Source organism: Loxodonta africana, chromosome 22 (genome assembly GCF_030014295.1).
Source record: "Loxodonta africana isolate mLoxAfr1 chromosome 22, mLoxAfr1.hap2, whole genome shotgun sequence".
NCBI lineage: Eukaryota > Metazoa > Chordata > Mammalia > Proboscidea > Elephantidae > Loxodonta > Loxodonta africana.
This window is the reverse complement of record NC_087363.1, coordinates 73,539,495-73,566,801: the sequence shown is the minus strand read 5'-3', so window position 1 is coordinate 73,566,801 and position 27,307 is coordinate 73,539,495. Positions and strand designations below refer to the sequence as shown.

The following is a 27,307-nucleotide window of genomic DNA, read 5'->3' as shown; positions in this document are numbered from 1 at the left end:
CAAGTGTGTGATATAGGCTCTGTCGTACAGTCTTAGAGGGGCAGGGGTGATTGGCGTATATATTGGTATCTGGGTGCAGCAGGGGGTGACGCTCTGAGCAAGGCAGGGAGCTGAGAACCGACCCCCAAGTGTCTGAGGAAAACGCATCTCTGTTCCCTAGAGCGTGCTGATGGGTAGGTTCTACAGAGGGATCATGGGCACCCAAGGTTTTTGGTTGTAAGTACTGGGAGGTACCAGTTATCTTTGGACCCCTGTCGCAGGTGGCTGGGTGACCTCAGTGAAGGTACCAGTCCTTAGGTCCCTGAAGTGGGTAGGTGAGGATCTTGTTTAATAGGCAAAGCAGTGTCAAACATCGTATAGCCACCTCTCCACCGCAGAGCTGAAATGGTTGGAGTTTGCCAACAAGGGCCTATTCTCCTGAAATAGGCCCACACAGGTCCATGCAGAAGGGAAATGTGCTCAAGGTCCACGGATGGTTTATGCCTGGACAGGAGCCGCTTCTGTCCTGATCTACCCTGGTTAATGGAGGTAGCAAATTATCCTTTCCCCCCAGTTGCAAATTTTTTCCTCCCCAAGGCCAGGAGGATGGCTCTAGGTGCTCACCAGGGTCTGGCTCAGGCCCAGGGATTCAGCTGCTGAAGCTGGCTTGGGGGTGGGTGGGTGCGGTAAAACATACGCAAGTCCTTAGCTTTTGCCAGTTACGCCGTTCTCCTCAGGTTCCAGAGGTGTGAGTTGGCTGTGTCCTCGCTTATTCTCACTGAGGAAACTGCGGCGGAACGCTAGTACCAGTCTGCCACTCTGGGGATAGTGCTTGTGGGCTCCTCACAATTCAGGTGTGGCAACTCCTCTCCACTTCTGAACGGTCTCTTCCTCCTCCTGCCCCTCAGTTCGTTGTCTAAGCTTGCCTTTGATGCTCAGGGCTCCCAGTTTGTCACAAATACACTCGTTTCACTTGTTTTTTTGGGTCTTTGCTGTAAAGAGGGCTCACCGGAATTGTCTATTTATTCCGCCATCTTGGCTCTGCCCGATATTTCCTTATTTTAGACAGGATTTACTTTTACTCTGGCAGGCAATTGTAGCAGGGACAAATCAGATTTAATTTATCTAGGCTTGAGATCATTTGAGGCTGGGTTTTGGTCTTTGTGAGGATTGGTCTATTTCTGGTTTGGCATTAATCCTTGGCTATAGGATTCTTTGGTCCCAACTGAAAGTCTGGTTGTCTTGTTTTTCCTTTTGATCGCATCTTCTTCACTGACGTGCAACTCTAGATTTTGCTTCCCGAGGAACATGAGCCTTGCAGAAGCTTTGCTTAGCTTCTCTGCCTCTCAGCTCATATTTTCTGAACCCCTTAGCCTCTGGTGCCTTGAAGGGGAAGGTGACACTGAATGTCTGGCTCACCTCTTCACCCTTTCCTTTTCTCTTTGATTATAATAAGGATCCCTGTTGGTGCAGTGGTTAAGTGCTCGGCTGCTAACTGAAAATTCAGTGGCTCAAGCCCACCAGCTGCTCTGCAGGAGAAAGATGTGGCAGTCTGCTTTCGTAAGGATTGCAGCCTTGGAAAGCCTATGGGATAGTTCTGCTTTACTCTGTAGGGTCGATATGAGTTGGTATTGACTCAACGGCAATAGGTATTTGTGTTATGATCGTAACATCTCAAGCTGTAGTTGCCTTGGTAACCCTAAACTCCAGTGTTGTCTCCTAGGCTCTGTTAAGCTTGCTGAAAGCTTTGCTTTAATATCTTTGCCATTTATTTAACTGCTTTCTGCTTGATTTCTCAGCCTCATAGGTCCATGTCTTACAGGGGAAAGTAGTACAAAAGGGAAGTTTTATAGAATATTGGCCCTCAAGTTTTAGTTGTCTTGATAGTGCTCTGATAAGTTCATGTAATCTTTTTTTTTTTAAAATTAAATTGCTCCACCTTTCCCAGTTGTCCTTGGGTTGAGGATTGGTGTGATATAGCTAGAAGTTTATTTCCAGCTTTTAGAAAACCAGAAGTGTTTTATCATTAGAATATGGGATTAGAGATTTTTATTCTTGTTCCTTTATTAAAATATGCCTATACCAACATGTATATTTATTTAAAATACAAATATCTGTAAATTTTTAAAGTAAGGTATGTATTAATATATTTCCTTAAGAAGTGAAATGTCTTCATAGAGCTGAAATATAGCTATCACAGGATTGGAGCAAGCTGTTTTAAAAATTCAATTTTTTTAGTTTTGGGGAGAAAAATTTATTTTGAAAAAGAAATTACATAAAAATAATACTGATTGTAGCATTAAGGAATTAAAATGTGACTCTGGAGAGAATTTTTAGAAATTACTGAAATATTTTTATTTTCCCTTCTAATAGAGAGGCGAAAAAAGGCTTCAGCATGGGAACGAAATTTGGTGTATCCTGCTGTTATGGTCCTCCTTCTTATTGAGACAGTAAGAATTTATTTGCCTAGTTGCATAAAGCCAATTATGTTTTATTTATTTTTGCATTTGAGTATGCCAACCCCATCAGCTAAATGGTTTCTAGTGAACTTGTTTTCTAGCCACAGAATTAAAATCTATCTATGCCTTTATTTGTAAAAATTCAATAGAGTAAAAACGGAAAATTAATGGCAATTTTTAAAAAATCCACAAGATAATCTATTTCCTCATGAAAGCTAAAAATTCAGCCTTCTACTTCATAGAAAAAATAAGAAAAGACCGGTGTTGCTGATGCCCTCCCTGCTTCAGCCTCTCTGGAAAGCACAGTGCAAAGTACTTCTGGTGGTGTCTTACCACTTTCTACATCTGTAGGCTTCTGAGGGGTTTTTTTTGTTCCCGTCAAGTGAGATCACTTAGTAAATGGGTCTCCATATTATTAGCTTTTGACATGATAATAATGTGCGGCATCTTTTAAGAATTTATTCTGGAGTTTTTGTAGATAGTCTCCCGACTTGAGTGTTATGTAGAGTTCAGGTTTGCTCTATACTGAAACATACATTTGGTTATTTAGATTTTAATACATGTGTGGTGATAAAAAGCCCTTGAAACTGAGCACTAATGGCCCACTTTTTGTGTTGTAGTCCATCTCGGTCCTCTTGGTGGCTTGTAATATTCTTTGCCTGTTGGTTGATGAAACAGCAATGCCAAAGGGAACAAGGGTAAAGTAAAATGATTGAACATGTTTTTCCTTTACAAAAGTGTGCTCTGTATATACCCCGAATGTGTATACCCTGAATGTTTTCATACTCGGACACTCACCGTTCTGTGTGTATATACTTCAAGTGATCTGAATCTCTTTATGCAATGAGCCTTTATAAACAGTGTCTGTATACTATGATTTTTGTTTCTAATTTTTTTATTTTGTATTTTTATTTTGTTTTTACATTCTAAAAAATATAACAAAAACCAAAAATCACTCCTCTTCCACATACAACCGCATCTTTTCTTCAAGTATCATAGTTTCCTGTTAGATTTTATGTCAGAATTCACCCTGGTTTTATTGAAATTCATATTTGTGATTCTTTAAGAAAATGTCTAGTCTAAAATAGTGAAGTTGTTGTTAGGTGCCAGCAAGTCATTTTTTGATTCATAGCAGAGCTACCCCACATGACAGAGTAGAACTGGCCTGTAAGGTTTTCTAGTCTGTAGTGTTTACGGGAGAAGATGGGCAGGTCCTTCTTCCACAGAGCTGCTAGGTGAGTGTGAACCACTAACCTTTTGTTTAGCAGCCCAGGGCTTAACCCTTGTATTATCAGGGCTCCTTAAAATAGTGATGTATAAAGACTATATTAGATGAATTCATTGGGTTTGCAGAAGATCCAAATATATACCTTATAGAGATTTATGTTTTAAGAGAGTCACACATTTTATGAAACTGAATCAGAGTGTGTAGTTAATGGAAGGGAGATCAGAAATACTCCTTTTCTTGAATTATTTTTTTTGTATCTTGTTTAAAAAATGATGATTTTATTATATTCTGTCATTTCACCTATTTGAATATAGTCTTCAAATAGAAGATCGTTACCACTAAATATTCATATTTGGCATACTTTTTCTGGTGTCATGATAAAGTTTTAGATTCTTAATGAACATCTAAATTGGCATTTGTTATATTTTTCTTAGTCAATAGCTCTCCCATTCCCATAAAGATATTTTCAAAACTGTTTCATGCTTTTGTTGTCACAGATGAGGTATCTTTCTTATAGAAAAGCTGATACCTATCTTAATTCCTTCTTAGTCTGAGAAGAAGATACATGTTCTTTGAAGATGTGTGTGTGTATACACGTGTGTGTGTACACGTGTGTGTGTGCGTGTGCGCACTCGTGCATGTGTGTATGTGTGTATGTGTGTGCACGCGTATGCACGTGTGTGCGTGCGTGTGCACATGTGTGCGTGCGTACGTGTGTGTGTGTACACGTGTGTGTGTGTGAAAATTAACTATATTCTTGATTTCAGATTCCCCACCAACCATGGTCAGGACCTTGTATCACATGTTCTTCCTGTTTATGAAATCACATTAAAAAAAAAAAAAAAAGCCAAACCTGTTGCCATCAAGTCGATTCTGACTTATAGCGACGCTATAGGACATAGTAGAACTGCCCCATAGGGTTTCCAAGGAGTGCCTGGTGGATTCAAACTGCCAGGCTTTTGGTTAGCAGTCAAACTCTTAACCACTGTGCTACTAGGGTTTCCATGAAATCACATAGCTCTTCTTTATGTCAAAATTAGAATGTATATGTAATATGTATAATATTATTTAGTGGTTTATTTAGCCTGACTATACGTTCTTAATTATTCTTATTGTTTCTGTGAGAGGTAACTAAAGCTGACTAGTAAAACAGTAGTTCGTATCTGGGTAATTCCTTTAATTAGCTAGCTTTGAAAATGTTCCGACTTCAGTAGGAGACTATTTTCTTGCCTGACAGATCTAATTATATAAATATTACTTTTTCTCTTTTTATTTTTGTAAGGCCTAGCCAAAGATAAGTTTTGAGATAGGTATAATGTTTAGAAAAAAATTTGTAACTTTACTTTTTAAAAATCTTTTTATATTAAAAATTTTTTATTGTGGTAAATTAAATATATTTAAAAAACCCATTTCTGTCAGGTTGATTCCGACTCATAGCGACCCCAAAGGACAGATTAGAACTGCCCCATAGAGTTTCCAAAGAGCACTTGGTGGATATGAACTGCCGAACTTGTGGTTAGTAGCTGTAGCTCTTAACCACTCTGCCACCAGGGTTTCCAGATTATATACAGTTTCCAAATTATATCCACTGTGTTGTGCAACCACCACCACTATTTCCAGCATTTTTTCATCACCCCAGATAGAAACTCCGTGTCCACTGGGCAGTCACTCCCCATCCCCTGCTCCCTCAGCCCTTGGCAACCAGCAGTCTACGCTCGTACCTGTGCATTTGCCTCTTCTAGTTGTTTCATGGAAACCCTGGTGGCGTAGTGGTTGGGAGCTCAGCTGCTAACCAAGGCGTCTGCAGTTTGGGTCCACCAGGCGCTCCTTGGAAACCCTATGGGGCAGTTCTCTTCTGGTCTATAGGGTCGCTATGAGTCGGAACCACCTTGATGGCAATGGGGCAGTGGGTAGTTATTTCATGTAAAGGGATCACACAGTGTTAGTCCTTTTATGTCTGATGTACTTCACTTAGCTTACTGTTTTTAAGGTTCTTCTATGCCGTAGCATGTTATCAGAACTTCATTTTTCTTTATGACTGAATTATTTCTTTTTCAAATATACTGAATTCCTAAGGAAGATTTGGGGAAAGGAAGTTTTCAAATGTAGAAAGAGGTTATATACATTCACTTTCTTTCTATTGGTGGTTTTTTTTCTTTCTATGGTTAGCTTATGTTTGGGGCATACCTTGTTTAATTTTTGTGTGATGCCTCAGGGCTCAGGTATTTATGTTTTCTATTCGTATATTATGTTTTCTATTCCTATATTATGTTTTCTATTCCTGTAGGGTCGCTATGAGTCGGAATTGACTCAACAGCAGCAGGTTTTTTTTATTCCTATTGTGCTATTCTATTTTTTTTATTCTCTGAAGAAAAATGATTCTATTGCATAAGAGTAGTAATTATAATAGTATTATTTTGGTAAGTAACTTTCTTACATTTGAGAGAAATCAAAAGTTTTTGAGGTTGTTAAATTTTTAACATGGTACTTATATTAATTGACTAACACAGCCTAATGTCACCTCCCGTTGGCCTTTGACAGTCTAGGTGTTATTCCAGAGTATTTAACGTTTCTAATTTCCAACTGTCCTATATTTACGTAAGAACAGTTTTAGGGAAACCAAATAAAATGGTGTCATTGAATTCTGAAAAGTACTGTTTTTTTTTTTTTTTTTTGCAGGGGCCTGGAATAGGAAATGCCTCTCTTTCCACTTTTGGTTTTGTGGGAGCTGCACTTGAAATCATTTTGATTTTGTATCCTTTCTTAAGTAAACATTCTGTCTTTTAACAAGTATTTTGTCTAGTTTTCTGGAACAGTGGTGATTTACTAAGACACTTGCCTAGAAGAAAAAGAACAGGTCAGTCTTCCTCAAGCACTTGAAGTGGCTTTTTGTTTTGTTTTGTTTTTCCTTTGAGTCTTAAGACTTTTTGGAGACTGCTGAGAACTTAAGGAAAATGTGCATTCCTTTGGAGAGTTTTTCCCTTGATTTTTCACAGCTATCTTATGGTGTCCTCTGTTGTCGGTTTCTATAGCCTCCGATTTTTTGGAAACTTTACTCCCAAGAAGGATGACACAACCATGACAAAGGTAAGGCAAAGTCTTAGGTGACTCTGGCCTCCCTTTTGCCTCCAAGACAAATGGACTGTTTTATTTAGTAATTGCCCTGAATGGTTCATTTGCAGTGATAGGTATTTGTTTGTGAGTTGCATAAACACAAACTGGAAGATTTTCAGAATGCTGAATGAGTGGGAAAGGATGTGCTGTGTTTAATTTGGATGGCATCCATTCACTCGTAAAATGCACGGAACTGCCGAGCTTGTTAACTAGCTATAGAAAGCTAGTGAAAGGACTTCTTTTCCTCTAAAGAAAACGTATTGCTAATGAGTAACTTTGATTGTGCTAACTGTACCTCAGGGAGCTTGTTTGAAATCTGAAGAACTTGGTTGCTACAAGTATTAGAGACAAAGTATTTCAAATTTGAATAATTAAAGTAAGACCGAAGAGTTCTATTCAGAATCATTTTGTAGTCTGGGGCTAATTTGACTTTCTGCAATATGTCGTTGGCTTCAGAATAACAAAGGCTGTTATTTTATGTAGTGACTCTGTGTAAAATATTCCCACAGGCTGACGATGAAGGTTAATAAGAGATGCTGGCTTGTTTTTATATATGTTCTATATTTTAGCCTATTCTTGAAAGGGAAATATATATATACATACACACACACACATATAAAAACTTATTTAATTTGCTATAACTTCTATAAAGAACTGGAGATACTTAGCATCCAGTTTAAGTGATCATAAATATTAATCAGTATTTTCAGCTCCTCTATTTCATATGAATAAGGAGCCCTGATGGCGCAGTGATTAAGTGCTCGAATGCTAATGAAAGGTTGGCAGTTCGAGCTCATGGGAGAAAGATATGCTTTCTGCTTCTGTGAAGGTTTACAGCCTTGGGAGCCCTATGGGGCAGCTCTTCTCGGTCCTAGAGGGTCGAAATCGACTCCATAGAAATGAGTTTATTTAACATGAAGAATAAGCATAGGCTACATTGAAAATGATTTACTAGAATTTAGGTTTTGCATTTCTCTTAGACATTTAATATGTCTCTTTGACATTTTAAGCATAATAGCTAAGGATATTAGAAGTAGAAATTATATAAAAAATCTTGAGCAGTAGTCTGACTTAAAAAATACAGTCAGAAGTATTAAATGCATTTGTTCTTTTTTACTTGACGGCAAAGCTCTTTAAAATTGGCAGCTACAATTAATAGTGTAAAATGCAGTGTCTCAAGTGTATAATATAAGTGTTCTATAACTTTGTATTTGTATCAGGTGTTACAAACATCTTCTAGAACTTACTGATATAACTTTAAACGTCTATAGAAAAAGTTTATTATCCTCTTTAAATTCTATTTGGAGCAGTGTCATTAAGAGGCTGGCGGAGTACAGTAGGTAACTAGAATGGACAGTATTTTCTTAGAATATGAACAGATTTTATTTGTCATCCTACCCTTTAACTGCCAGGTACTCTTTCTAATTTCTCAAACAGATCATTGGGAATTGTGTGTCAATCTTGGTCCTGAGCTCTGCACTGCCTGTGATGTCAAGAACACTGGGTAAATTTCAATGAGAAGTTTTTCGTTTAAAATTTAGACCTTTATAAGATACCTCTACTAAGTGTCTTTCCTTTAGTTTCTAAACTTTTTCAAAATACCACATTTGGAATATAATGCTTCCTCCCACGTTATTTTATACTTGTATTTCTACTTCATTCTGCTATGATATGTATAGGGCCATACTAAGACAAGTAATTTTATTAAGTAAGGACCTTTTTTTTTTCTTAACGTGCCTGCAGGCATTCCTTCATCAAACGTGAAGCATATTTTTTCACTGGCTTATTAAACTTTTGCATCCTCTAGTGAGGAAGCTGGGATTTTTTTTTTTAAAAGAAGTTTATTTTGTAGGAAATGTTAAATTAATTTTTCTTATAAAAATTTTTTTGAAAGTTACAATTTAGTATGTGATTTAAAAAATTGATAATTTGTAAAAAGTATTCTTCAGCTGCTTTGTGTCCATGAAATAAACTTGAAAGCAATGCGACCTGTGGAAGCACACATTAACTCAAAAGTGCATATTTGTTCATGTAGGTGTTACTTGCCTGTCATTAGTATTTTTTTCTTAATTTTTCAATTTTCAAAGAATTTTAGTGATCATTTACAAGTAAAACACATTTTCACTTTGTCGTGAAGATAGCTGAATAAATCTTTGGCCTTATTATCTTCTATAAAGCGATATTGCAAATTGTGTTCTCAGTTCTTGCCTAAATATTATTTCAGACAGGAATTTTCCTTAGGCAGTTATGTTAGATTCTCTAGACTTAGGTTTTAACTTGAGTGTTCATAAATGATTGAAAAATCAGTCACTAAACTTCAACAACTTGCTCATAACAAAAATCAGTAGTAACTTTGAATTGCTTTTGTTTTAGCTCTTGTGTTACTTCCTTTATTTATACAGGATTTATAGACATCTGAGATACAGGCAGTGCCAAGGAAATATAAGCTTTGTGGTTATCTTCATAATTCTTACAAAGAATTTCATATTTCAGTAAAAAGTGAAATCTAAGTATAAATGGAAAAAGGACCACTGTTCCACAGGCTGATAACAAACTTGTTTACTCAACGTTCTTAACTTCCCTTGTGTTTGCGTTATAGGACTTACTATTGTTTTCACATCTGTTTATAGTGTGCTAATCTTAAAATGCCAAAAATAGCACTTTTAACCAGATTTGAAGCTAAATGTTACCATTTATATTATGACAGTCCAGCAAATAACTTTTGTAATATCACAAATACCCAACCATTTTAATATTCATGAAACTAATTTTCTGTGCTTTGCTGTTTAAGGTTTATCGTTAGTATGTGCTGATTCTATGGAAGAAATTTACATGCTGAGTATAGTTTTAATACAAAGAAAACAAATTAATGGTAAAATTTACTTTTTGAGACCAACAAATTAAATTCCTGAGTAGTTTGCCATAGAGATAAATAAAAAGAGGGAAAAAAAAAGATGGAACAATTAAAATGCAGCTAACAAATGCCTGGACACAGCTGTCCAAACAGGATTAATAGAGCGCAGTGGAGTACAGTGAGTCATGTGGCGCCTTGCAGAACGTCAACACGCACTGCGTTACACGTTATGCCCGATGGCCCTGAATAGATGAAAAGAAGTAAATACGTTAAACAGATTCATAGAGGCTTTTCATAGTATTAAAAAAGCAAATTTCTCGACTAGAATAAAAAGCTTTATTTTAGTATTATGGGAAATGCGAACTAGAATTACTTTGTAATTCCTCTATTAACCCTTTAGAATTCAGTCTTTGACTTAAGAAGATAAAATATAGACAGTTGTCATGAATATGATCCTAGTGTATGACGGAGTTTTAATTTACTAGCTGAAAAGCTCGTAAGTTAGAGAGTACGTTTAACAACTGCATTCCAAGCTGGGAAGTTTTTCACTCTACCTATTATTGCCTCTCACAAGTAAATCCTGACCTTGAGTGTGGCCCCATTTACTTTCTGAAATTGGCTAGCAGCATCCCATTGCTCAGAGCAAAATGAGAAATGAAGTAAAAAGAGAAATCATAATTTGCCTGCATGTGTGCAGTTTTTCTCTTACTTCAGTAGCTTTTTAGTGAAGACTATAAATTTAATTGTGAACCTGAAAACACATTGAATGCAGTATCAAATACTTAAATTGGTGATACTTTTGTTTCAAAAATGAAAGTGTTTTGCAGGGTTTTTTTTTTTTTCTTTTTAACCATTTGTCAGCTGCTATTATGAATGATAGGCATTATAGACTTTAGCTCTGGTTTTATAGCTCTTTAAGTACAGTGTGTAGGACACATTTACTGAAGAATTCCTGTTAAATAAAAAAAAAATTTTTTTTTTTTTTAGCTTGTTATATTTCATTGTGGAAACTTTTTATGCTGTTTGAAAAATCCCCACTTAGTAAATTTTATAAACATATCACTTGCCACAAAGAATTAAGTTGTGAGGAAAATTGTGACTGTGTTATTTTAGTCGAATGTAATGATTATCAGTGGTAGCTTTGTAGTCCATAGGAAATACAAGAGTCTGTGCATAATTTTCTTATCAGAACCCTTTAAGACCCTTTGAAACTAATGCTATGCCGCTCCATAGAATTTCCAAAATACTATTTTCCTGCCTGTGTAGGCTTCAGTTTCCAAGATTTCAAATGTTTTTTGAATTTGATGTACATGTTTTTAGTAAACAATTTACTACTTAGTTTAACAGACCCTCAAGGTGGTTAGAGGAGATGCTTGGCAAACAAGGTGAAAACAGAACGAGATCAAACCTAATAACTCATCTGTGGATGCCGATACTTTTCTGTCATAAAATATTTTAAATGTCTTTACTACACCTATCACAGTTGCAATGGATTTTCTAAGAATAGGTTTTATACAATGGCTGATATGCTCTTTATTGTGATTAATCAAGAAACAACTTAGATTTGGACATTTTTTGCATTATCTTTTATTTGAAATCTCCTTTAACCAAAGGGGAAATTTTTTCTCAAATGCATCCAACAGACTTTGCAATACTTTTACTAATTTCTATTTTAAAATTATTTTTTATAATTATGTTTTCATCCTGAAGCTCTTTATGCAACTTGTAGGTTATAAAAAATACAAGGCCCAAATGCAGTTTTTTGGGGAAAAAAAAAAGGAAAACATGCTCATGGTATTAGCACATAAATACTTTTGCAAATGCAGTTTGAATTTAAGTTTTTCCACATATTTCTCATCCAGTACCCATACAGTCCATTACTTTTAGGAGATAAAGTGGATTATTCTCTTTTGTTTCCTTGATGAAGGGACTCTGTTTAAAAACCAGTCTTTTTTAGAGAGGTCTTTATTTGGGATCACATAAGTACACTACTAATCTTTACCCTCGACTTTCTCTTTCCATTTCCCTGTGTGAAACTGAAATACAGATACTTAAAAATAACAAATGTGGAATAAAACTATAAATCTTAGTATATGTTCCTAATTGTGACTTTGATGTAAAAAATAAATCCAAACCCCATATTGAAAATTTTTCAGCAAGAAATTGCCCATAACTTCATTATATTCAGTTATATTGTAGAAAATTAATAAATGACTGCTACTAATTAGCATTTAAGTGATTATTAATGCCCTTAATTTTGAAAAATAAGTTTGTATAAAAACAAAAAACAGGATTTTTGAGAGTAAAACATTCTTTAAGTAAACTGTTCTCTGTCAAATGTCTACAACAGTTAAGAGACCAAATAATGATAACTCTAGCAAATCACATTCCCACTCTCTGCCTGTCATGTTTTTCCTGTGCCGCACTGGCTTCTGGGCCCATGCGTGATCCCATCTGAGGATAGGTCACATTGGTCAGACATGTCTAAACAATTTAGCTATCTGCTGATACACATGAAAATATCTTAAATTTAGTTTATATTTTAAAATAAGACTATTCATATGAAAATAATTCCAGTCATGATCATTTAGCTGGAAGAATCTTTAAAATGTAATGTAGCCAAGCTCCTATCTTATTAAAAATCTTCTAGTTAAACTGTATGTGATAAGGCTCTAATTTATATTAAAAATAAAAAAGCCTAACCTAGCTAAGTATTTTTAATAATATGCATATACATAGTTAACTGTGATACAGATAAACAGATTATCTTCTTATCTGTAGAAAATTTTATTTTAAATTTTTAATTATATAAATGAATACATGAATAAAGAATATTAGAAATAAGACTAAAATTCCTATGACTGCCACTTTTAATGTCAGTCCCTTCCATAGAGTTCCCAGGAACCAGTTTGGTTTATATCTTTTGATATCTTTTTTTGTGCTTTTATATACATGTATGGTATGCTCTGTAGGACATTTAAAAACTCTCACCATGGGTATCACTTTGTGTCTTAGTTATCAGTGCTGCTGTAACAGAAATGCCACAAGTGGATGGCTTTAACAAAGAGAAATGTATTCTCTCACAGTCTAGTAGTCTAGAAGTCCAAATTCAGGGCACCAGTTCCAGGGGAAGGCTTTCTCTCTCTGTCGGCTCTGGGGGAAGGTCCTTGGGTCCTTGTCATCAGTCTTCCCCTGGACTAGGAGCTTCTCACACAGGGACCCTGGGTCCAAAGGACATGTGCTGTTCCTGGTGCTGCTTTCTTGGTAGTATGAAGTTCCCCCAAAATTTATGTCCTTGCCACATGTAAAACATATTCACACCATCATATCATAGCAAAAGTCTCAATTCAACTGTAAGTCCAAAATCTAAAAATTCTTCATCTATGAAATTTAGAATACAAGTTATCTGCCTCCAAACTACAATGGTGGAACAGGTACAAGATAGACACTTCCATTACAAATGGGAGAAATAGAAGGGAAAGAAGTGATAACAGGCACCAAGCAAGTCAGCAGAACACATTACATTAGATTACATTACATTAGCTCTCAAGGCTTGAAAATAATCCTGTGTTCTCTGAGACTATTTAGGCAATGGCTCTGCCCTCCAGATTCTGGGTGTTGCCCACACTGTCCAGATTCTGGGTGGAGGTCCCTCAGCCCTGAGCTTCAGCTCAGCCTTCCAGGCCCCCACTGTAAAGGCAACTCTGCTTCCTGTGTTCCTTGTCTCTAAAGTTTCTGCTTCCTGGTTCTGTGGCTTCTTGCGCCCCTTGGACATCACTGCCCTATGTGCCCTGCTTGGGCAAGTGTTCCAAAGCTCTTTAGCACCATCAGCAAAGTGCCTGGAGGCACCTCACTCCACCAGTAAACTTCGGCCTGAACACATTCAGCGGTCTTGGTGCATGGGTCGGCAAGCCTAGCTCCACCAATAAGTGCCTGGAGGCGCCCCACTGTGCCAGGAATCCTTCTGTGCAAAGGCACTCAGCGCTCTCGCTCCATGGGTTGGCACCAGCACTGTCTCGTGCTAGTCTCCTGGTTGTGCTGCTGCGATTGCTCTGCTGCTGCTGTTTCTCTGCTGCCGTCTCCAGCGTAACAGTTCTCCTCACTTCCTTCCGAATCCTCACCAGAGTTGTCATTGATGCCCATAATTCTAGCAACAGACTCTTCAAGACAATCTAGGCTTTTATTATTATGCTTTAAAACTCTTCCAGCATCTACTGATTCACTTTCAACACCGCTTCCACATTTTAGATCTGTTATAGCAGCACCCCACTCCTTCGGGTACCAAATTCTGTCTTATTCATCTGGTGCTGCTATAACAAATCCACAAGTAGATGGCTTTAACAAAGAGAAACTTATTCTCTCACACTCTTGGAGGCTAGAAGTCTGAATTCAGGGTGCCAGCTCCAGGGGAAAGCTTTCTCTCTCTGTCTGCTCTGGGGGAAGGAGGAGGAGCTTCTCAGCATAGGGACCTCCTGTCCAAAGGACTCAAGCTCCTGGCTCTTCTTGCTTGGTCTCTCTGCTCGCTTCTTCGTTTGTTTAATAATTCTTATTGTGCTTTAAGTGAAAGTTTACAAATCAAGTCAGTCTCTCACACAAAAACCCATATACACCTTGCTACACAGTCCCAATTACTCTCCCCCTAATGAGACAGCCTGCTCTCTCCCTCCACTCTCTCTTTTTGTGTCCATTTCGCCAGCTTCTAACCCCCTCCACCCTTTCAGCTCCCCTCCAGGCAGGAGATACCAACATAGTCTCAAGTGTCCACCTGATCCAAGAAGCTCACTCCTCACCAGTATCCATCTCCAACCCATTGTCCAGTCCAATCCATGTCTGAAGAGTTGGCTTTGGGAATGGTTCCTGTCCTGGGCCAACAGAAGGTCTGGGGGCCATGACCACCGGGGTCCTTCTAGAATTGAAATTCTCTGAATTTCTTTATTCCATCCTCAATGTCTTCTATAATCCAGTCTTTTTTGAGCAGGGTATTGTTCAGTTTCCAAGTGTTTGATTTCTTTTCCCTGCTTTCCTGTTACTGATTTCCACTTTTATGACCTCATGGTCAGGGAAGATGCTTTGTAATATTTCAATGTTTTGGATTCTGTGAAGGCTTGCTTTATGACCTAATATGTGGTCTATTCTAGAGAATATGCCATGTGCACTAGAAAAGAAAGTATACTTGGTTGCTGTTGGGTGGAGTGTTCTGTGTATGTCTACGAGGTGAAGTTGGTTGGTTGTGGCATTTAGATCTTCCGTGTCTTTATTCAGCTTCTTTCTGGATGTCCTGTCCTTCACTGAAAGTGGTGTGTTGAAGTCTCCTACTATTATTGTGGAGCTGTCTATCTCACTTTTCAATGCTAGTAGAGTTTTTTTTATGTATCTTGCAGCCCTGTCATTGGATGCATAAATATTTAATATGGTTATGTCTTCTTGGTGTATTGTCCCTTTAATCATTATATAGTATCCTTCCTTAGCCTTTCTGATGGATTTAACTTTAAAGTCTATTTTGTCAGAAATTAGTATTGCCACTCCTGCTCTTTTTTGATTGTTGTTTGCTTGATATGTTTTTCCATCCTTTGAGTTTTAATTTGTTTGTGTCTTTAAGTCTAAGGTGTGTCTCTTGTAGGCAGTATATAGTTGGATCTTGTTTTTTAATCCATTCTGCCATTCTCTATCTCTTTATTGGTGCATTTAGTCCATTGACATTCAGGGTAGTTATGGATAGGTGTGAATTTAGTGCTATCATTTTGATGCGTTGTTGACAGTTTCTTTTTCCCACTTGATTTTATGTGCTGAGTAGATTGTCTTTATATATTGTTCTTTCCTCATATTTGTTGTTGTCGATTTTGTTTCTGCTGAGTCTGTATTTTTCCCTTGTATTTTATTTTAATGAGTAGGATAGTTTGTCTCCTTTGTGGTTTCCTTATTATTTACCCCTATTTTTCTAAATTTGAAACTAACTTTTATTTCTTTGTATTGCTGTATCTTCCTCTCCATATGGAAGGTAGGTGTATGATTACATTTCTTTGTCCCTCTTTATTATTTTAATGTTGCCTTCTTTTATATAATAACATTACTATTACCCTGTCTTAGGCTTTTTTTTTTTTTTTTTTTCTTTCCTTTGCTTTTGACTTCTGGTTGCTCTGCCCAGTGTTCTACTCTTGGGTTGATACCTGATATTATTGATTTTCTAACCAAAGAACTCCCTTTAGTATTTCTTGTAGTTTTGGTTTGGTTTTTACAAATTCCCTAAACTTGTGTTTATCTGGAAATGTCTTAATTTCACCTTCATATTGAAGAGATAGTTTTGCTGGATATATGATTCTTGCAAGGCAATTTTTTTCTTTCAATTTTTTGAATATGTCATCTCATTGCCTTCTTGCCTGCATGGTTTCTGCCGAGTAGTCCGAGCTTATTCTTATTGGCTCTCCTTTGTAGGTGACTTTTTGTTTATCCCTCACTGCTCTCATAATTCTCTCTTTACCTTTGGTTTTGGTAAGTTTTTTTTTAATAATATGTTTTGGTGACTTTCTTTTAAGATCTACCTTATGTGGAGTTTGATTAGTACCTTGGATTGGTATCTTCTCATCTTTGATAATATCAGGGAAGTTTTCTGCCAATGAATCTTCAACGATTTTCTCTGTATTTTATGTCATCCCTCCCTGTTTTGGTACTCCAATCACTCATAGGTTATTTCTCTTGATAGAGTTCCACATTATATTCTTCATTTTTTAAAATTGTCTCTAACACGGTAGGACAGAGCCAGTACCACACACTTGATGATCAGCTACCTGGACACCTAAGCTGAATTCATACAAGAAAAGTGAATGGACTCCTAGACTGATATACCTGATAACAGCTCTAACCAGCTGGGGACAGGACATCACAGCTCCAAAGGCGAAAATAATCAAGCTAGCTCACTCATGCAAGCTGTTTGGGCTTATCAAAACAAAACAAAGCAAAAAGCTATGACACAGTAAGCAAACATAAAATAACCTAATACAATAACTTATAGATGGCTCAGAGACAACAGTCAATATCAAGTCACATAAAGAAACAGACCATGATCACCTCAACAGACTCTCAAAACAAAGAATCAAGGGATCTTCTAGATGAAAGTGCATTCCTGGAATTACCAGAGGCAGAATACAAAAGATTAATATACAGAACCCTTTAAGACATCAGGAAGGAAATGAGGCGATATGCAGAACAAGCCAAGGAACACACAGATAAAGCAATTGAAGAAATTAAAAAGATTATTCAGGAATGTAATGAAAAATTTAATAAGCTGGAAAAATCCACAGACAGCAATAAGAAATTCAGAAGATTGACAATAAAATTACAGAAGTAGACAACTCAGTAGAAAGTCAGAGGAGCAGATCTGAGCAAGTGGAAGGCAGAATTTCTGAACTTGAAGATAAAGTACTTGGCACGAATATATTTGAAGAAATATCAGATAAAGCAATTTTAAAAGATAAAGAAACCTTAAGAATCATGTGGGATTCTATCAAGAAAAATGACCTACGAGTAACTGGAGTACCAGAACAGGGAGGGATAACTGAAAATGCAGAGAGAATTGTTGAAGATTTGTTGGCAGAAAACTTCCCTGATATCATGAAAGATGAGAAGAAATCAATCCAAGATGTTCATTGAACTCCACATAAGGTAGATGTTAAACGAAAGTCACCAAGACATTATAATCAAATTTGCCAAAATCAAAGATAGAGAGTTTTAAGAGCAGCTAGGGATAAATGAAAACTCACCTACAAAGGAGATTGAATAAAAATAAGCTTGGACTACTTGGCAGAAACCATGCAAGCAAGAAGGCAATGGGATGACTTATATAAAAAACTGAAGGAAAAAAATTGCCAGCCAAGAATCATTTATCCACCAAAACTTTCTCTCAAACATGAAGGTGAAATTAGGACATTTCCAGATAAACAGAACTTTAGGGAATTTGTAAAAACCAAACCAAAACTACCAGAAATACTAAAGGGAGCTCTTTGGTTACAAAATGAATAATATCAGGTATCAACCCAAGACTAGAGCACTGGGCAGAGCAATCAGAAATCCACCCAGACAGGGAAGTCACAAAAATAAATCAAGATAAAAAAAAGTTCGAAACAGGGTAACAGCGATGCTATTATGTAAAAGAAAACAACATTAAAACAATAAAGACGGACTAAGAAATGTAGTCATAGATCTTCCATATGCAGAGGAAGATAAGGTGATACAAAGAAATAAAATTTTGTTTTAAATTTAGAAAAATAGTAGTAAATACTAATGCAGCCACAAAGGAGACAAAACTATCCTACATATCAAAATAAACTACAAGAAAAAAAATACTCAGCAGAAACAAAATCAACAACAACGAATATGAGGAAAGGACAATATATAAAGATAATCGACTAAGCACATAAAATTAAGTGGGAAAAAGAAACTGTGAATAACACACAAAAAAAGACATCAAAATGTTAGCATTAAAGTCATACCTATCTATAATTACCCTGAATGTAAATAGACTAAATGCACCAATAAAGAGACAGAGAGTGGCAGAATGGATTAAAAAACAAGATCCATCTATATACTGCCTACGAGAGACACACCTTAGACTTAGAGTCACAAACTAAAACTCAAAGGATGGAAAAAAATACATCAAGCAAACAACAATCAAAAAAGAGCAGGAGTGGCAATATTAATTTCTGACAAAATAGACTTTAAAGTTAAATCCATCATAAAGGATAAGAAGGGACACTATATAATGATTAAAGGGACAATACACCAAGAAGATAGAACCATATTAAATATTTATGCACCCAGTGATGGGGCTGCAAGATACATAAAACAGACACTGTCAGCATTGAAAAGTGAGATAGACAGCTCCACAGTAATAGCAGGGGACATCAACACACCACTTTCGGTGAAGGACAGGACATCCGGAAAGAAGCTGAATAAAGACACGGAAGATCTAAATGCCACAATCAACCAACTTGACCTCATAGACATATACAGAACACTCCGCCCGATAGCAACCAGGTATACTTCCTTTTCTAGTGCACATGGAACATTCTCTAGAATAGACCACGTATTAGGTCATAAAGCAAGCCTTCGCAGAATCCAAAACATTGAAATATTACAAAGCATCTTCCCTGACCATGAGGTCATAAAAGTGGAAATCGATAAGAGGAAAAGAAATCAAACACTTGGAAACTGCACAATACCCTGCTCAAAAAAGACTGGGTTATAGAAGACATTGAGGAGGGAATAAAGAAATTCAGAGAATCCAGTGAGAATGAAAACACTTCCTATCAGAACCTTTGGGACACAGAGAAAGCAGTGCTCAGAGGCCAATTTATATCAATAAATGACCACATCCTAAAAGAAGAAAGGGCCAAAATCATCCCTACAACTTGAACAAAGAGAAAGAGAGCAACAAAAGAAACCCTCAAGCACCAGAAGAAAACAAATAATAATAATTAGAGCAGAACTGAATGAAATAGAAAACAGGAAAATAGCTGAAAGAATTAACAAAACCAAAAGCTGGTTCTTTGAAAAAATCAACAGAATTCATAAACCATTGACCAATCCAACAAAAGAAAAATAGGAGAGGAAGCAAATAACCCAAATAAGAAATGAGATGGGTGATATTACAACACACCCAACTGAAATTAAAAGAATCATATGAGATTACTATGAAAAATTCTACTCTAACAAATTTGAAAACCTAGAAGAAATGGACGAATTCCTACAAACACACTACCTACCTAAACTAACACAAACAGAGGTAAAGCAACTAAATAGACCCATAACAAAAGAAGAGATTGAAAAGGTAATCAAAAAACTCCCAACAGAAAAAAGCCTTGGCCCGGACTGCTTCATTGCAGAGTTTTACCAATCTTTTAGAGAAGGCTTAACACCACTACTACTAAAGGTATTTCAGAGCATAGAAAAGAATACTCCCAAACTCATTCTATGAAGCCACCATATCCCTGATACCAAAACCAGGTAATGACGCCACACAAAAAGAAAATTACAGACCTATATCCCTCATAAACTTGGATGCAAAAATCCTCAACAGAATTCTAGCCAATGGAATTCAACAACGTATCAAAAAGATAATTCACCATGACCAAGTGGGATTCATACCAGGTATGCAGGGATGGTTCAACATTAGAAAAACAATGTAATCCATCATATAAATAAAACAAAAGACAAAAACCACATGATTTTATCAATTGATGCAGAAAAGGCATTTGACAAAGTTCAACACTCATTCATGATTAAAAACTCTCAGCAAAATAGGGATAAAAGGAAAATTCCTCAGCATTATAAAGGGCATTTATACAAAGCAACAGCCAACATCATCCTAAATGGAGAGATTCTGGAAGCATTCCCCTTGAGAACAGGAACCAGACATGGATGCCCTTTATCACCACTCTTATTCAACATTGTGCTGGAGGTCCTAGCCAGAGCAATTAGGCTAGATAAAGAAATAAAGGGCATCCAGATTGGCAAGGAAGGAGTAAAAATATCTCTATTTGCAGATGACATGTTCTTATACGCAGAAAACCCTAAGGAATCCTCAGGAAAACTACTGAAACTAATAGAAGAGTTCAGCAGAGTATCGGGATACAAGATAAACATACAAAAATCAGTTGTATTCCTCTACGCCAAAAAAAAAAAATAATAATAATAAGGTGAAATCATCAAATCAATACCGTTTACAGTAGCCCCCAAGAAGATAAAATACTTTGGAATAAATGTTACCAGAGATGTAAAAGACTTACAGAAATAAAACTTCAAGACACTACTGCAAGAAACCAAAAGATACCTACGTAAGTGGAAAAACATACCTTGTGCTCATGGATAGGAAGACTTAACATTGTAAAAATATTCTTCCAAAAGCGATCTATAGATTTAATGTAATTCCGATCCAAATTCCAACGACATTTTTTAATGAGATGGAGAAACAAATCACCAATTTCATATGGAAGGGAAAGAGGTCCCGGAGAAGTAAAGCATTACTGAAAAAGAAGGACAAAGTGGGAGGCCTTACTCTACCTGATTTTAGAACCTATTATACCGCCACAGTAGTCAAAACAGCCTGGTACTGGTACAACAACAGATACATAGACCAATGGAACAGAACCGAGAATCGAGAGTTAAATCCATCCACTTATGGGTAGTTGATATTTGACAAAGGCGACAAAACAGCTGAATGGGGAAAAGACAGTCTTTTTAACAAATGCTGCTGGCATAACTGGATATCCATCTGCAAAAAAATGAAACAAGATCCATACCTCACTCCATGCACAAAAACTAACTCAAAATTGATCAAAGACCTAAATATAAAATCTAAAACGATAAGGATCATGGAAGAAAAAATAGGGACAACGTTAGGAGCCCTAATACATGGCATAAACAGTATACAAAACATTAGTAACAATGCAGAAGAAAAAGTAGATAACTGGGAGCTCCAAAAATCAAACACCTATATGCTCATCCAAAGACGTCACCAAAAGAGTAAAAAGACTACTTACAGGCTGGGAAAAAGTTTTTAGCTGTGACATTTCTGATCAGCACCTGACCTCTAAAATTTACATGATACTGCAAAAACTCAACGACAAAAAGACAACCCAATTAAAAAATGGTCAAAAGATATGAAGAGACACTTCACTAATGAAGACATTCAGGTAGCTACCAGATACATGAGGAAATGCTCACGATCATTAGCCATTAGAGAAATGCAAATCGAAACTACAATGAGATTTCATCTCACTCCAACAAGGCTGGTATTAATCGAAAAAACACAAAATAATAAATGTTGGAGAGGCTGTGGAGAGACTAGAACACTTATACACTGCTGGTGGGAATGTAAAATGGTATAGCCACTTTGGCAATCGATTTGGCGCTTCCTTAAAAAACTAGAAATAGAACTACCATACAATCCAGCAATCCCACTCCTTGGAATATATTCTGGAGAGATAAGAGCCTTTACACGAACAGATACATGCACACCCATGTTCATTGCAGCACTGTTTATAGTAGCAAAAAGATGGAATCAACCAAGGTGTCCATCAATGGATGAATGGATAAATAAATTATGGCATATTCATATAATATGAGTTGGAATCGACTCGATGGCAGTGGGTGTTTAGTGGGTTATTCATACAGTGGAATACTATACATCGATAAGGAACAGTGATGAATCCGTGAAACATTTCATAACACGGAGGAATCTGGAAGGCATCCTGCTGAATGAAATTAGTTGCAAAAGGACAAATATTGTACCCAGACCACTGTTATAAGAACAGTGAAATAGTTATAAGAAACAGAGAAATAGTTTAAACAGAGAAGAAAATATCCTTTCATAGTTACAAGAGGGGGTGAGGGAGGTAGGGTGGGAGAAGAGTGTTCACTAATTAGATAGTAGATCACTATTTTAGGTGACAGGAAAGACACACAGTACAGGTGAGGTCAGCACAACTGGGCTAAACCAAAAGGAAAGAAGTTTCCTGAATAAACTAAATGCTTCAAAGGCCAGCATAGCAGGGGCGGGAGTTTGGGGGGACCATGGTTTCAGGGGACATCTATGTGAATTGGCGTAATAAAATCTAATAAGAAAACATTCTTCATCCCACTGTGGGGAGTGGTGTCTGGGGTCTTAAACACTAGCAAGCAGTCATCTAAGATGCATCAATTGGTCTCAACCCACCTGGATCAAAGAGTGAAGAACATCAAGGATACAAGGTGATTATAAACCCAAGAGGCAGAAAGGGCCACATGAACCAGAGACTACATCAGCCTGAGACTAGAAGAACTAGATGGTGCTTGGCTACAACCGATGACTGCCCTGACAGGGAATACAACAGAGAACCCCTGAGGGAGCCAGGAGAGCAGTGGGATGCAGACCCCAAATTCTCATAAAAAGACCGGACTTAATGGTCTGACTGAGACTAGAAGGACCCCGGTGGTGATGGTCCCCAGACCTTCTGTTGGCCCAGGACAGGAACCATTCCCAAAACCAACTCTTCAGACAGGGATTGGACAGGACAATGGGATGGATAGGGATGCTGGTGAGGAGTGAGCTTCTTGGATTAGGCGGTCTCTTGAGACTGTGTTGGCATCTCCTGCCTGGAAGGGAGATGAGAGGGTAGAGGGGGTTAGAAGCTGGTAAAATGGATACGAAAAGAAAGAGTGGAGGGAGTGGGCTGTATCATTAGGGTGAGAGCAATTGGGAGTATGTAGCAAGGCGTATATAAGTTTTTGTGTGAGAGACTGACTTGATTTGTAAACTTTCACTGAAAGCACAATAAAAATTAAAAAAAAAAAAATAGGATGCCACATGGCCATTTTGGGCTCCTTTTGCTTCTGTATCAACAGACAAAGAAGGGAGTTACCATACTGGCTGATGTGCTTGATCCTGATTACCAACAGGAAATCAGAGTGACATTCCATACTGTAGGTAAGGAAGAGTGTGCCCGGACTGCAGGAGATCCCTTAGGGCATCTCTTAGTACTACCATTCCCTGTGATTAAAGTCAATGGTAAACTACAGCAACCACATTCCAACATGACTACTATTGGCTCAGACCCTTCAGAAATGAAGGTTTGGGTCACCCCACCAGGCAAACAACCATGACCAACTGAGGGTAAAGGGAATTGGGAATGGGTGGTGGAAGAAGATAGTTGTAAACACCAGTTATGGCCATGTTACCCATTGCAGAAACGAGGAATATAATTGGTATGAGTATTTCTGCTTTGTATGTGTGCATCAAATATTTTTGTTTTCTTCACTTATAAAATATAAGATGTAAAAGGGCTAGTGCGTTTTTGGGTATATGTGTGTTATATCATGTTAGGCCCAAGTACGATTTTATAATTGTCTTTATTCAGAGAGTATATATGGTTTAAGGAGATGTGTACAGGTGCCACGCTGGCAAGGGGTGGACTATGATGGTTAAGATTGTGTGTCAGCTTGGCTGGGCTGAGATTCTCAATGTTTTGGCAGTTTTATAATGTTGTGATCACTTCTCTGTTGAGATTTAATATGTGATCATCCCCATGATGGAATCTTCTATGAGTAACCAGTCAGTTGAAGGAGATTTTCATTGGGTGTGTACATAGGTGAATTTCCTGGAAACGTTCAAGGGGTTTTTCTTGTTCGGGATCCTGCAACTGGCTCCTGTTCGTCTGACCTCTGGTTCTTAGGACTGGAGCTAGCAGCTTACCTGCTGTCTTGCTTGCTCATCTTGGGTTTCATCAGTCTTCGCAGCCTGTGAGCAAGTGCGCTGCTCTCTGACCTGCCGACCTTTGGTAAGCCAGCCCTATGGCTGCGTGAATCAGGAGAAGCCTCTATGCTCATCTACGGACTGGGGACATTGCAGCCTGTACAACTGTGTGAGCCATTTACTTGATGTAAATCTCTCCCTGTATGTATATTTATATGCTGTGCTGGTTTTGCTTCTCTAGAGAACCCAGCTTAAGACAGTTTTGTTTTTACATAGTCCTTTAATTTGAGTTTATCTAGAAACATCCTAATTTCGCCATCATATTTGAGTGAGAGTTTGCAGAATATATTATTCTTAGCTGGCAGTTTTTTTTCTTTCAAGGTTTTATGTATGTCATCCCATTGCCTTCTTGTATGCGTGATTTCTACTGAGTAAGCAGAGCTTAGTCTTACTGTTTCCCCTCTGTGACTTTTTGTCTTTCTCGAGCTGCTCTCAGGATTCTTTTTTGTCTTTGGTTTTAGTGAGTGTGATTATGTTGTGTCTTGGTGATTTTCTTTTGGAGTCCGTCATGGATTAAATTATGTCCCCCCCAAAAATCTGTATATCAAATTGGTTAGGCCATGATTCTCAGTGTTGTATGGTTGTCCTCCGTTTTGTGATTGTAATTTTATGTTGAGAGGATTAGGGTGGGATTGTAATACCGCCCTCACTCAGGTCACTTCCCTGATCCAAGGTAAAGGGAGTTTCCCTGGGGTGTGGCCTGTACCACCTTTTATCTCTCAAGAGATAAAAGGAGAGGGAAGCAAGCAGAGGGCCGGGGACCTCATACCACCAAGAAAGCAGCACCAGTAGCAGAATGTGCCTTTTGAACACGAGGTCCCTGTGCCTGAAAAGCTCCTCGACCAGGGGAAGATCGAGGACAAGGATCTTCCTCCAGGGCCAACAGAGAGAGAAAGCCTTTCCCTGGAGCTGACGCCCTGAATTTGGACTTGTAACCTACTAGACTGTGAGAGAATAAATTTCTTTTTGTGATATCACATATCACAAAGAGAATATCTCTTGTGATATTTCTGTTATAGCAGCACTAGATGACTAAGATAGGATCTATCCTCTATGGGGTTCATTGAGCTTCTTGGATGATCAGCTTTTCATCTTTCCTGATATTAGGGAAATTTTCTGTTAGCAAATCTCCAGTGATCCTCTCTCTGTTCTGGAACTCCGATCACACGAAAATTTTTCCTTTTGATTGTATCCCACATCGTTCTCAGAGTTTCTTCATTTTTCATTCTTTTCTCTGATTTTTCCTCAAAAAAGTGGTATCCAAGGGTTTGTATTCAGTTTTGCTGATCCTGTCGTCCATTGTTTCACATTTGTTCCTAAAACCTTATATGGCATTGTCCATTTCTGAAATCTTGTTGTTTATCTTTTGGATTTCTAATTGCTGTTTTTGTTTAATTTCTTGTTGTTTGTCTTTTTTTGGCTTTTTTTCCCTGTATTATTTTCCTGAATTCTTCCATTGCTTTATCTGTCTTTTCCATGATTTTGTCTATTTTTTCCTTATTTTTGTCTGCATTTTCCTTCATTGTTGAAGAATCCTAAATATTAGAGATTTGCATTCCTATCATGTAGTTCCAGTGTTTTTTCTTCTACTGAAAGGGCATCTGGTGTTTTATTTTAGACATTTTCTAGAGCTATCCTGTCCTGTTCTTTAATGTTTTGATATTGTCTGCTGTCTTCAGGACATTTAGGAATTATTTTCTTTGTTTATTGATTGTAGATTTGCTTATTTCATCTATTTTTTGTCTTATTTGGTTATGTCTGGGTAGGTGGGCTGGGCATGTTTGTTGTCATTTGCTCATTTGTGGGCACAATACTCTCCAGCTGAGCGGTTCAGCACAGCCCCCGAAGAATGGGTGAGGTTGGTGAACACGGCTCGGTTGGCAGGAGAAAGGAAAGGAAGAAAAGGAAAGAGAGAGAAGAAACAGAGAAAAAGAAAAAAAATTTTAAAAAGCAAGCAAACCACAAAATCACAGCCCATCAAGGAGGGGATGAGATGGCACATGGGGTTAGATGGGCAGGTGAAAGGAAGAGAAGGAAGGGAGAGAGAGAAGCAACATAAAAAGCAAAAAAAAAAAAAAAAAAAATCAGCTATATCTAAAAAAACAAACAAACAAATGGCACTGACAGGTTCGGCTGGTGGGAGCTGAGCGGGCCCCTGTGGCAGTGAGCTCGTGTCTCTCCGGCTAAGCGACACTGGCCCGTTGGAAGGCAGTGGAGGCCACATAGAAGAAGGGTAGGGAGTGTGAGAGCACGTATACCTGGTTACCAGGTGCTCTGTCTCCTGTTTGGAACTCTGTCAAGTTGCCTTCCCAAACTCTCTGTCTGTGTTCCTTTGTGGCTGTCGTCCAAGATGGCGAATCCGTGCCATGTTAAGTGGTAGAGGACCTAGCTGTCTTCATTCTCTGTTCTGTCAGTTTCTTACTCTGTTTGGTGCTTGATTGAGTTCTTTATTCCTTCATTTGGTGCTTAGGGTTTCAGGATTGACATTTGTATCTGTTTTACTTAGTTTTTTGGGTCTTTGCTGCATAGGGACGGCACGGTACTTCTGTCTATAGCGCCATGTTGGGTCCAGCTCCTGAAGGACTTTCTTTAACGTTCCTTGTATATCTGCTGGTGATGAATTTTTTCAACTTTTGTATGAAATGTCTTTATTTTGTCTTGTTTTTGAAAGGTATTTTTTGCTGGGTATGGAATTTTAGATTAGTATTTTTTCCTTTAATACTTTAAAGATGTTTCTCCACTATTCTCATTTGCATAAATTTTGAAACAAAATCTGCTGTATTTATTATCACTGATCTTCTGTATGAATATTTCATCTATTTTTTTCTCTCCCCTCTTTTGGCTGCTTCTGAGATTATTTTCCTCATCATTGATTTTAAGCAATTTATGATGTGCTTTTTTTTTTTGGTATAATTTTCTTTAGATTTTTTGTTCTTTGATTTCATTGAGTTTCTTTGATCTGTAGGTGTATAATTTTCATCAAATAGGAAAATTTTCAGTCATCAGTTCTTCAGATAATTTTTTCTTGCCTCTCCTCTCTCTCTTCTCATTCAGGGATTGTAATTGCAAGTATACCAGTCATTTGAAATTAATTTGCAGTTCACTGATACTCTGTTCACATTTTTCTTTTGCTTTCTGTTTTATTTTTAATAGTTTCTATTGATAGGTCTTCAGGTTTACTAATCTCTTATTCTGCAGTGTCTAATCTGACATTAATTCCATCTAGTATATTTTTCGTATCTGATATTTTAATTTTCATCTTTAGAAGGTCAGTTTGGGTCTGTTAATATCTTCTGTGTCTCTACTTAACAAGCTCAATCTTCACTCTCACTTCTGGAATATAAGGAGTATAGTTATAATAACTGTTTTAATGTCCTGACTCCTAATTC

General features: G+C 37.4%; 1 protein-coding gene across 14 annotated transcripts in view; it reads left to right on the top strand.

The window, feature by feature from the left end:
* Positions 1-27,307, top strand: part of LMBR1 (limb development membrane protein 1) — a 252,099-nt gene that overhangs the window by 211,980 nt on the left and 12,812 nt on the right. For 13 of the 14 annotated variants that reach the window (XM_064275129.1, XM_064275133.1, XM_064275132.1 and 10 more), the window contains 5 exons: positions 2,353-2,429; positions 3,059-3,136; positions 6,346-6,419; positions 6,663-6,753; positions 8,218-8,284. In XM_064275129.1, coding sequence (XP_064131199.1) covers positions 2,353-2,429; positions 3,059-3,136; positions 6,346-6,419; positions 6,663-6,753; positions 8,218-8,284 — 387 coding nt within the window. The remainder of the gene's footprint in view (positions 1-2,352; positions 2,430-3,058; positions 3,137-6,345; positions 6,420-6,662; positions 6,754-8,217; positions 8,285-27,307) is intronic. The other variant, XM_064275127.1, reaches the window with a different exon arrangement.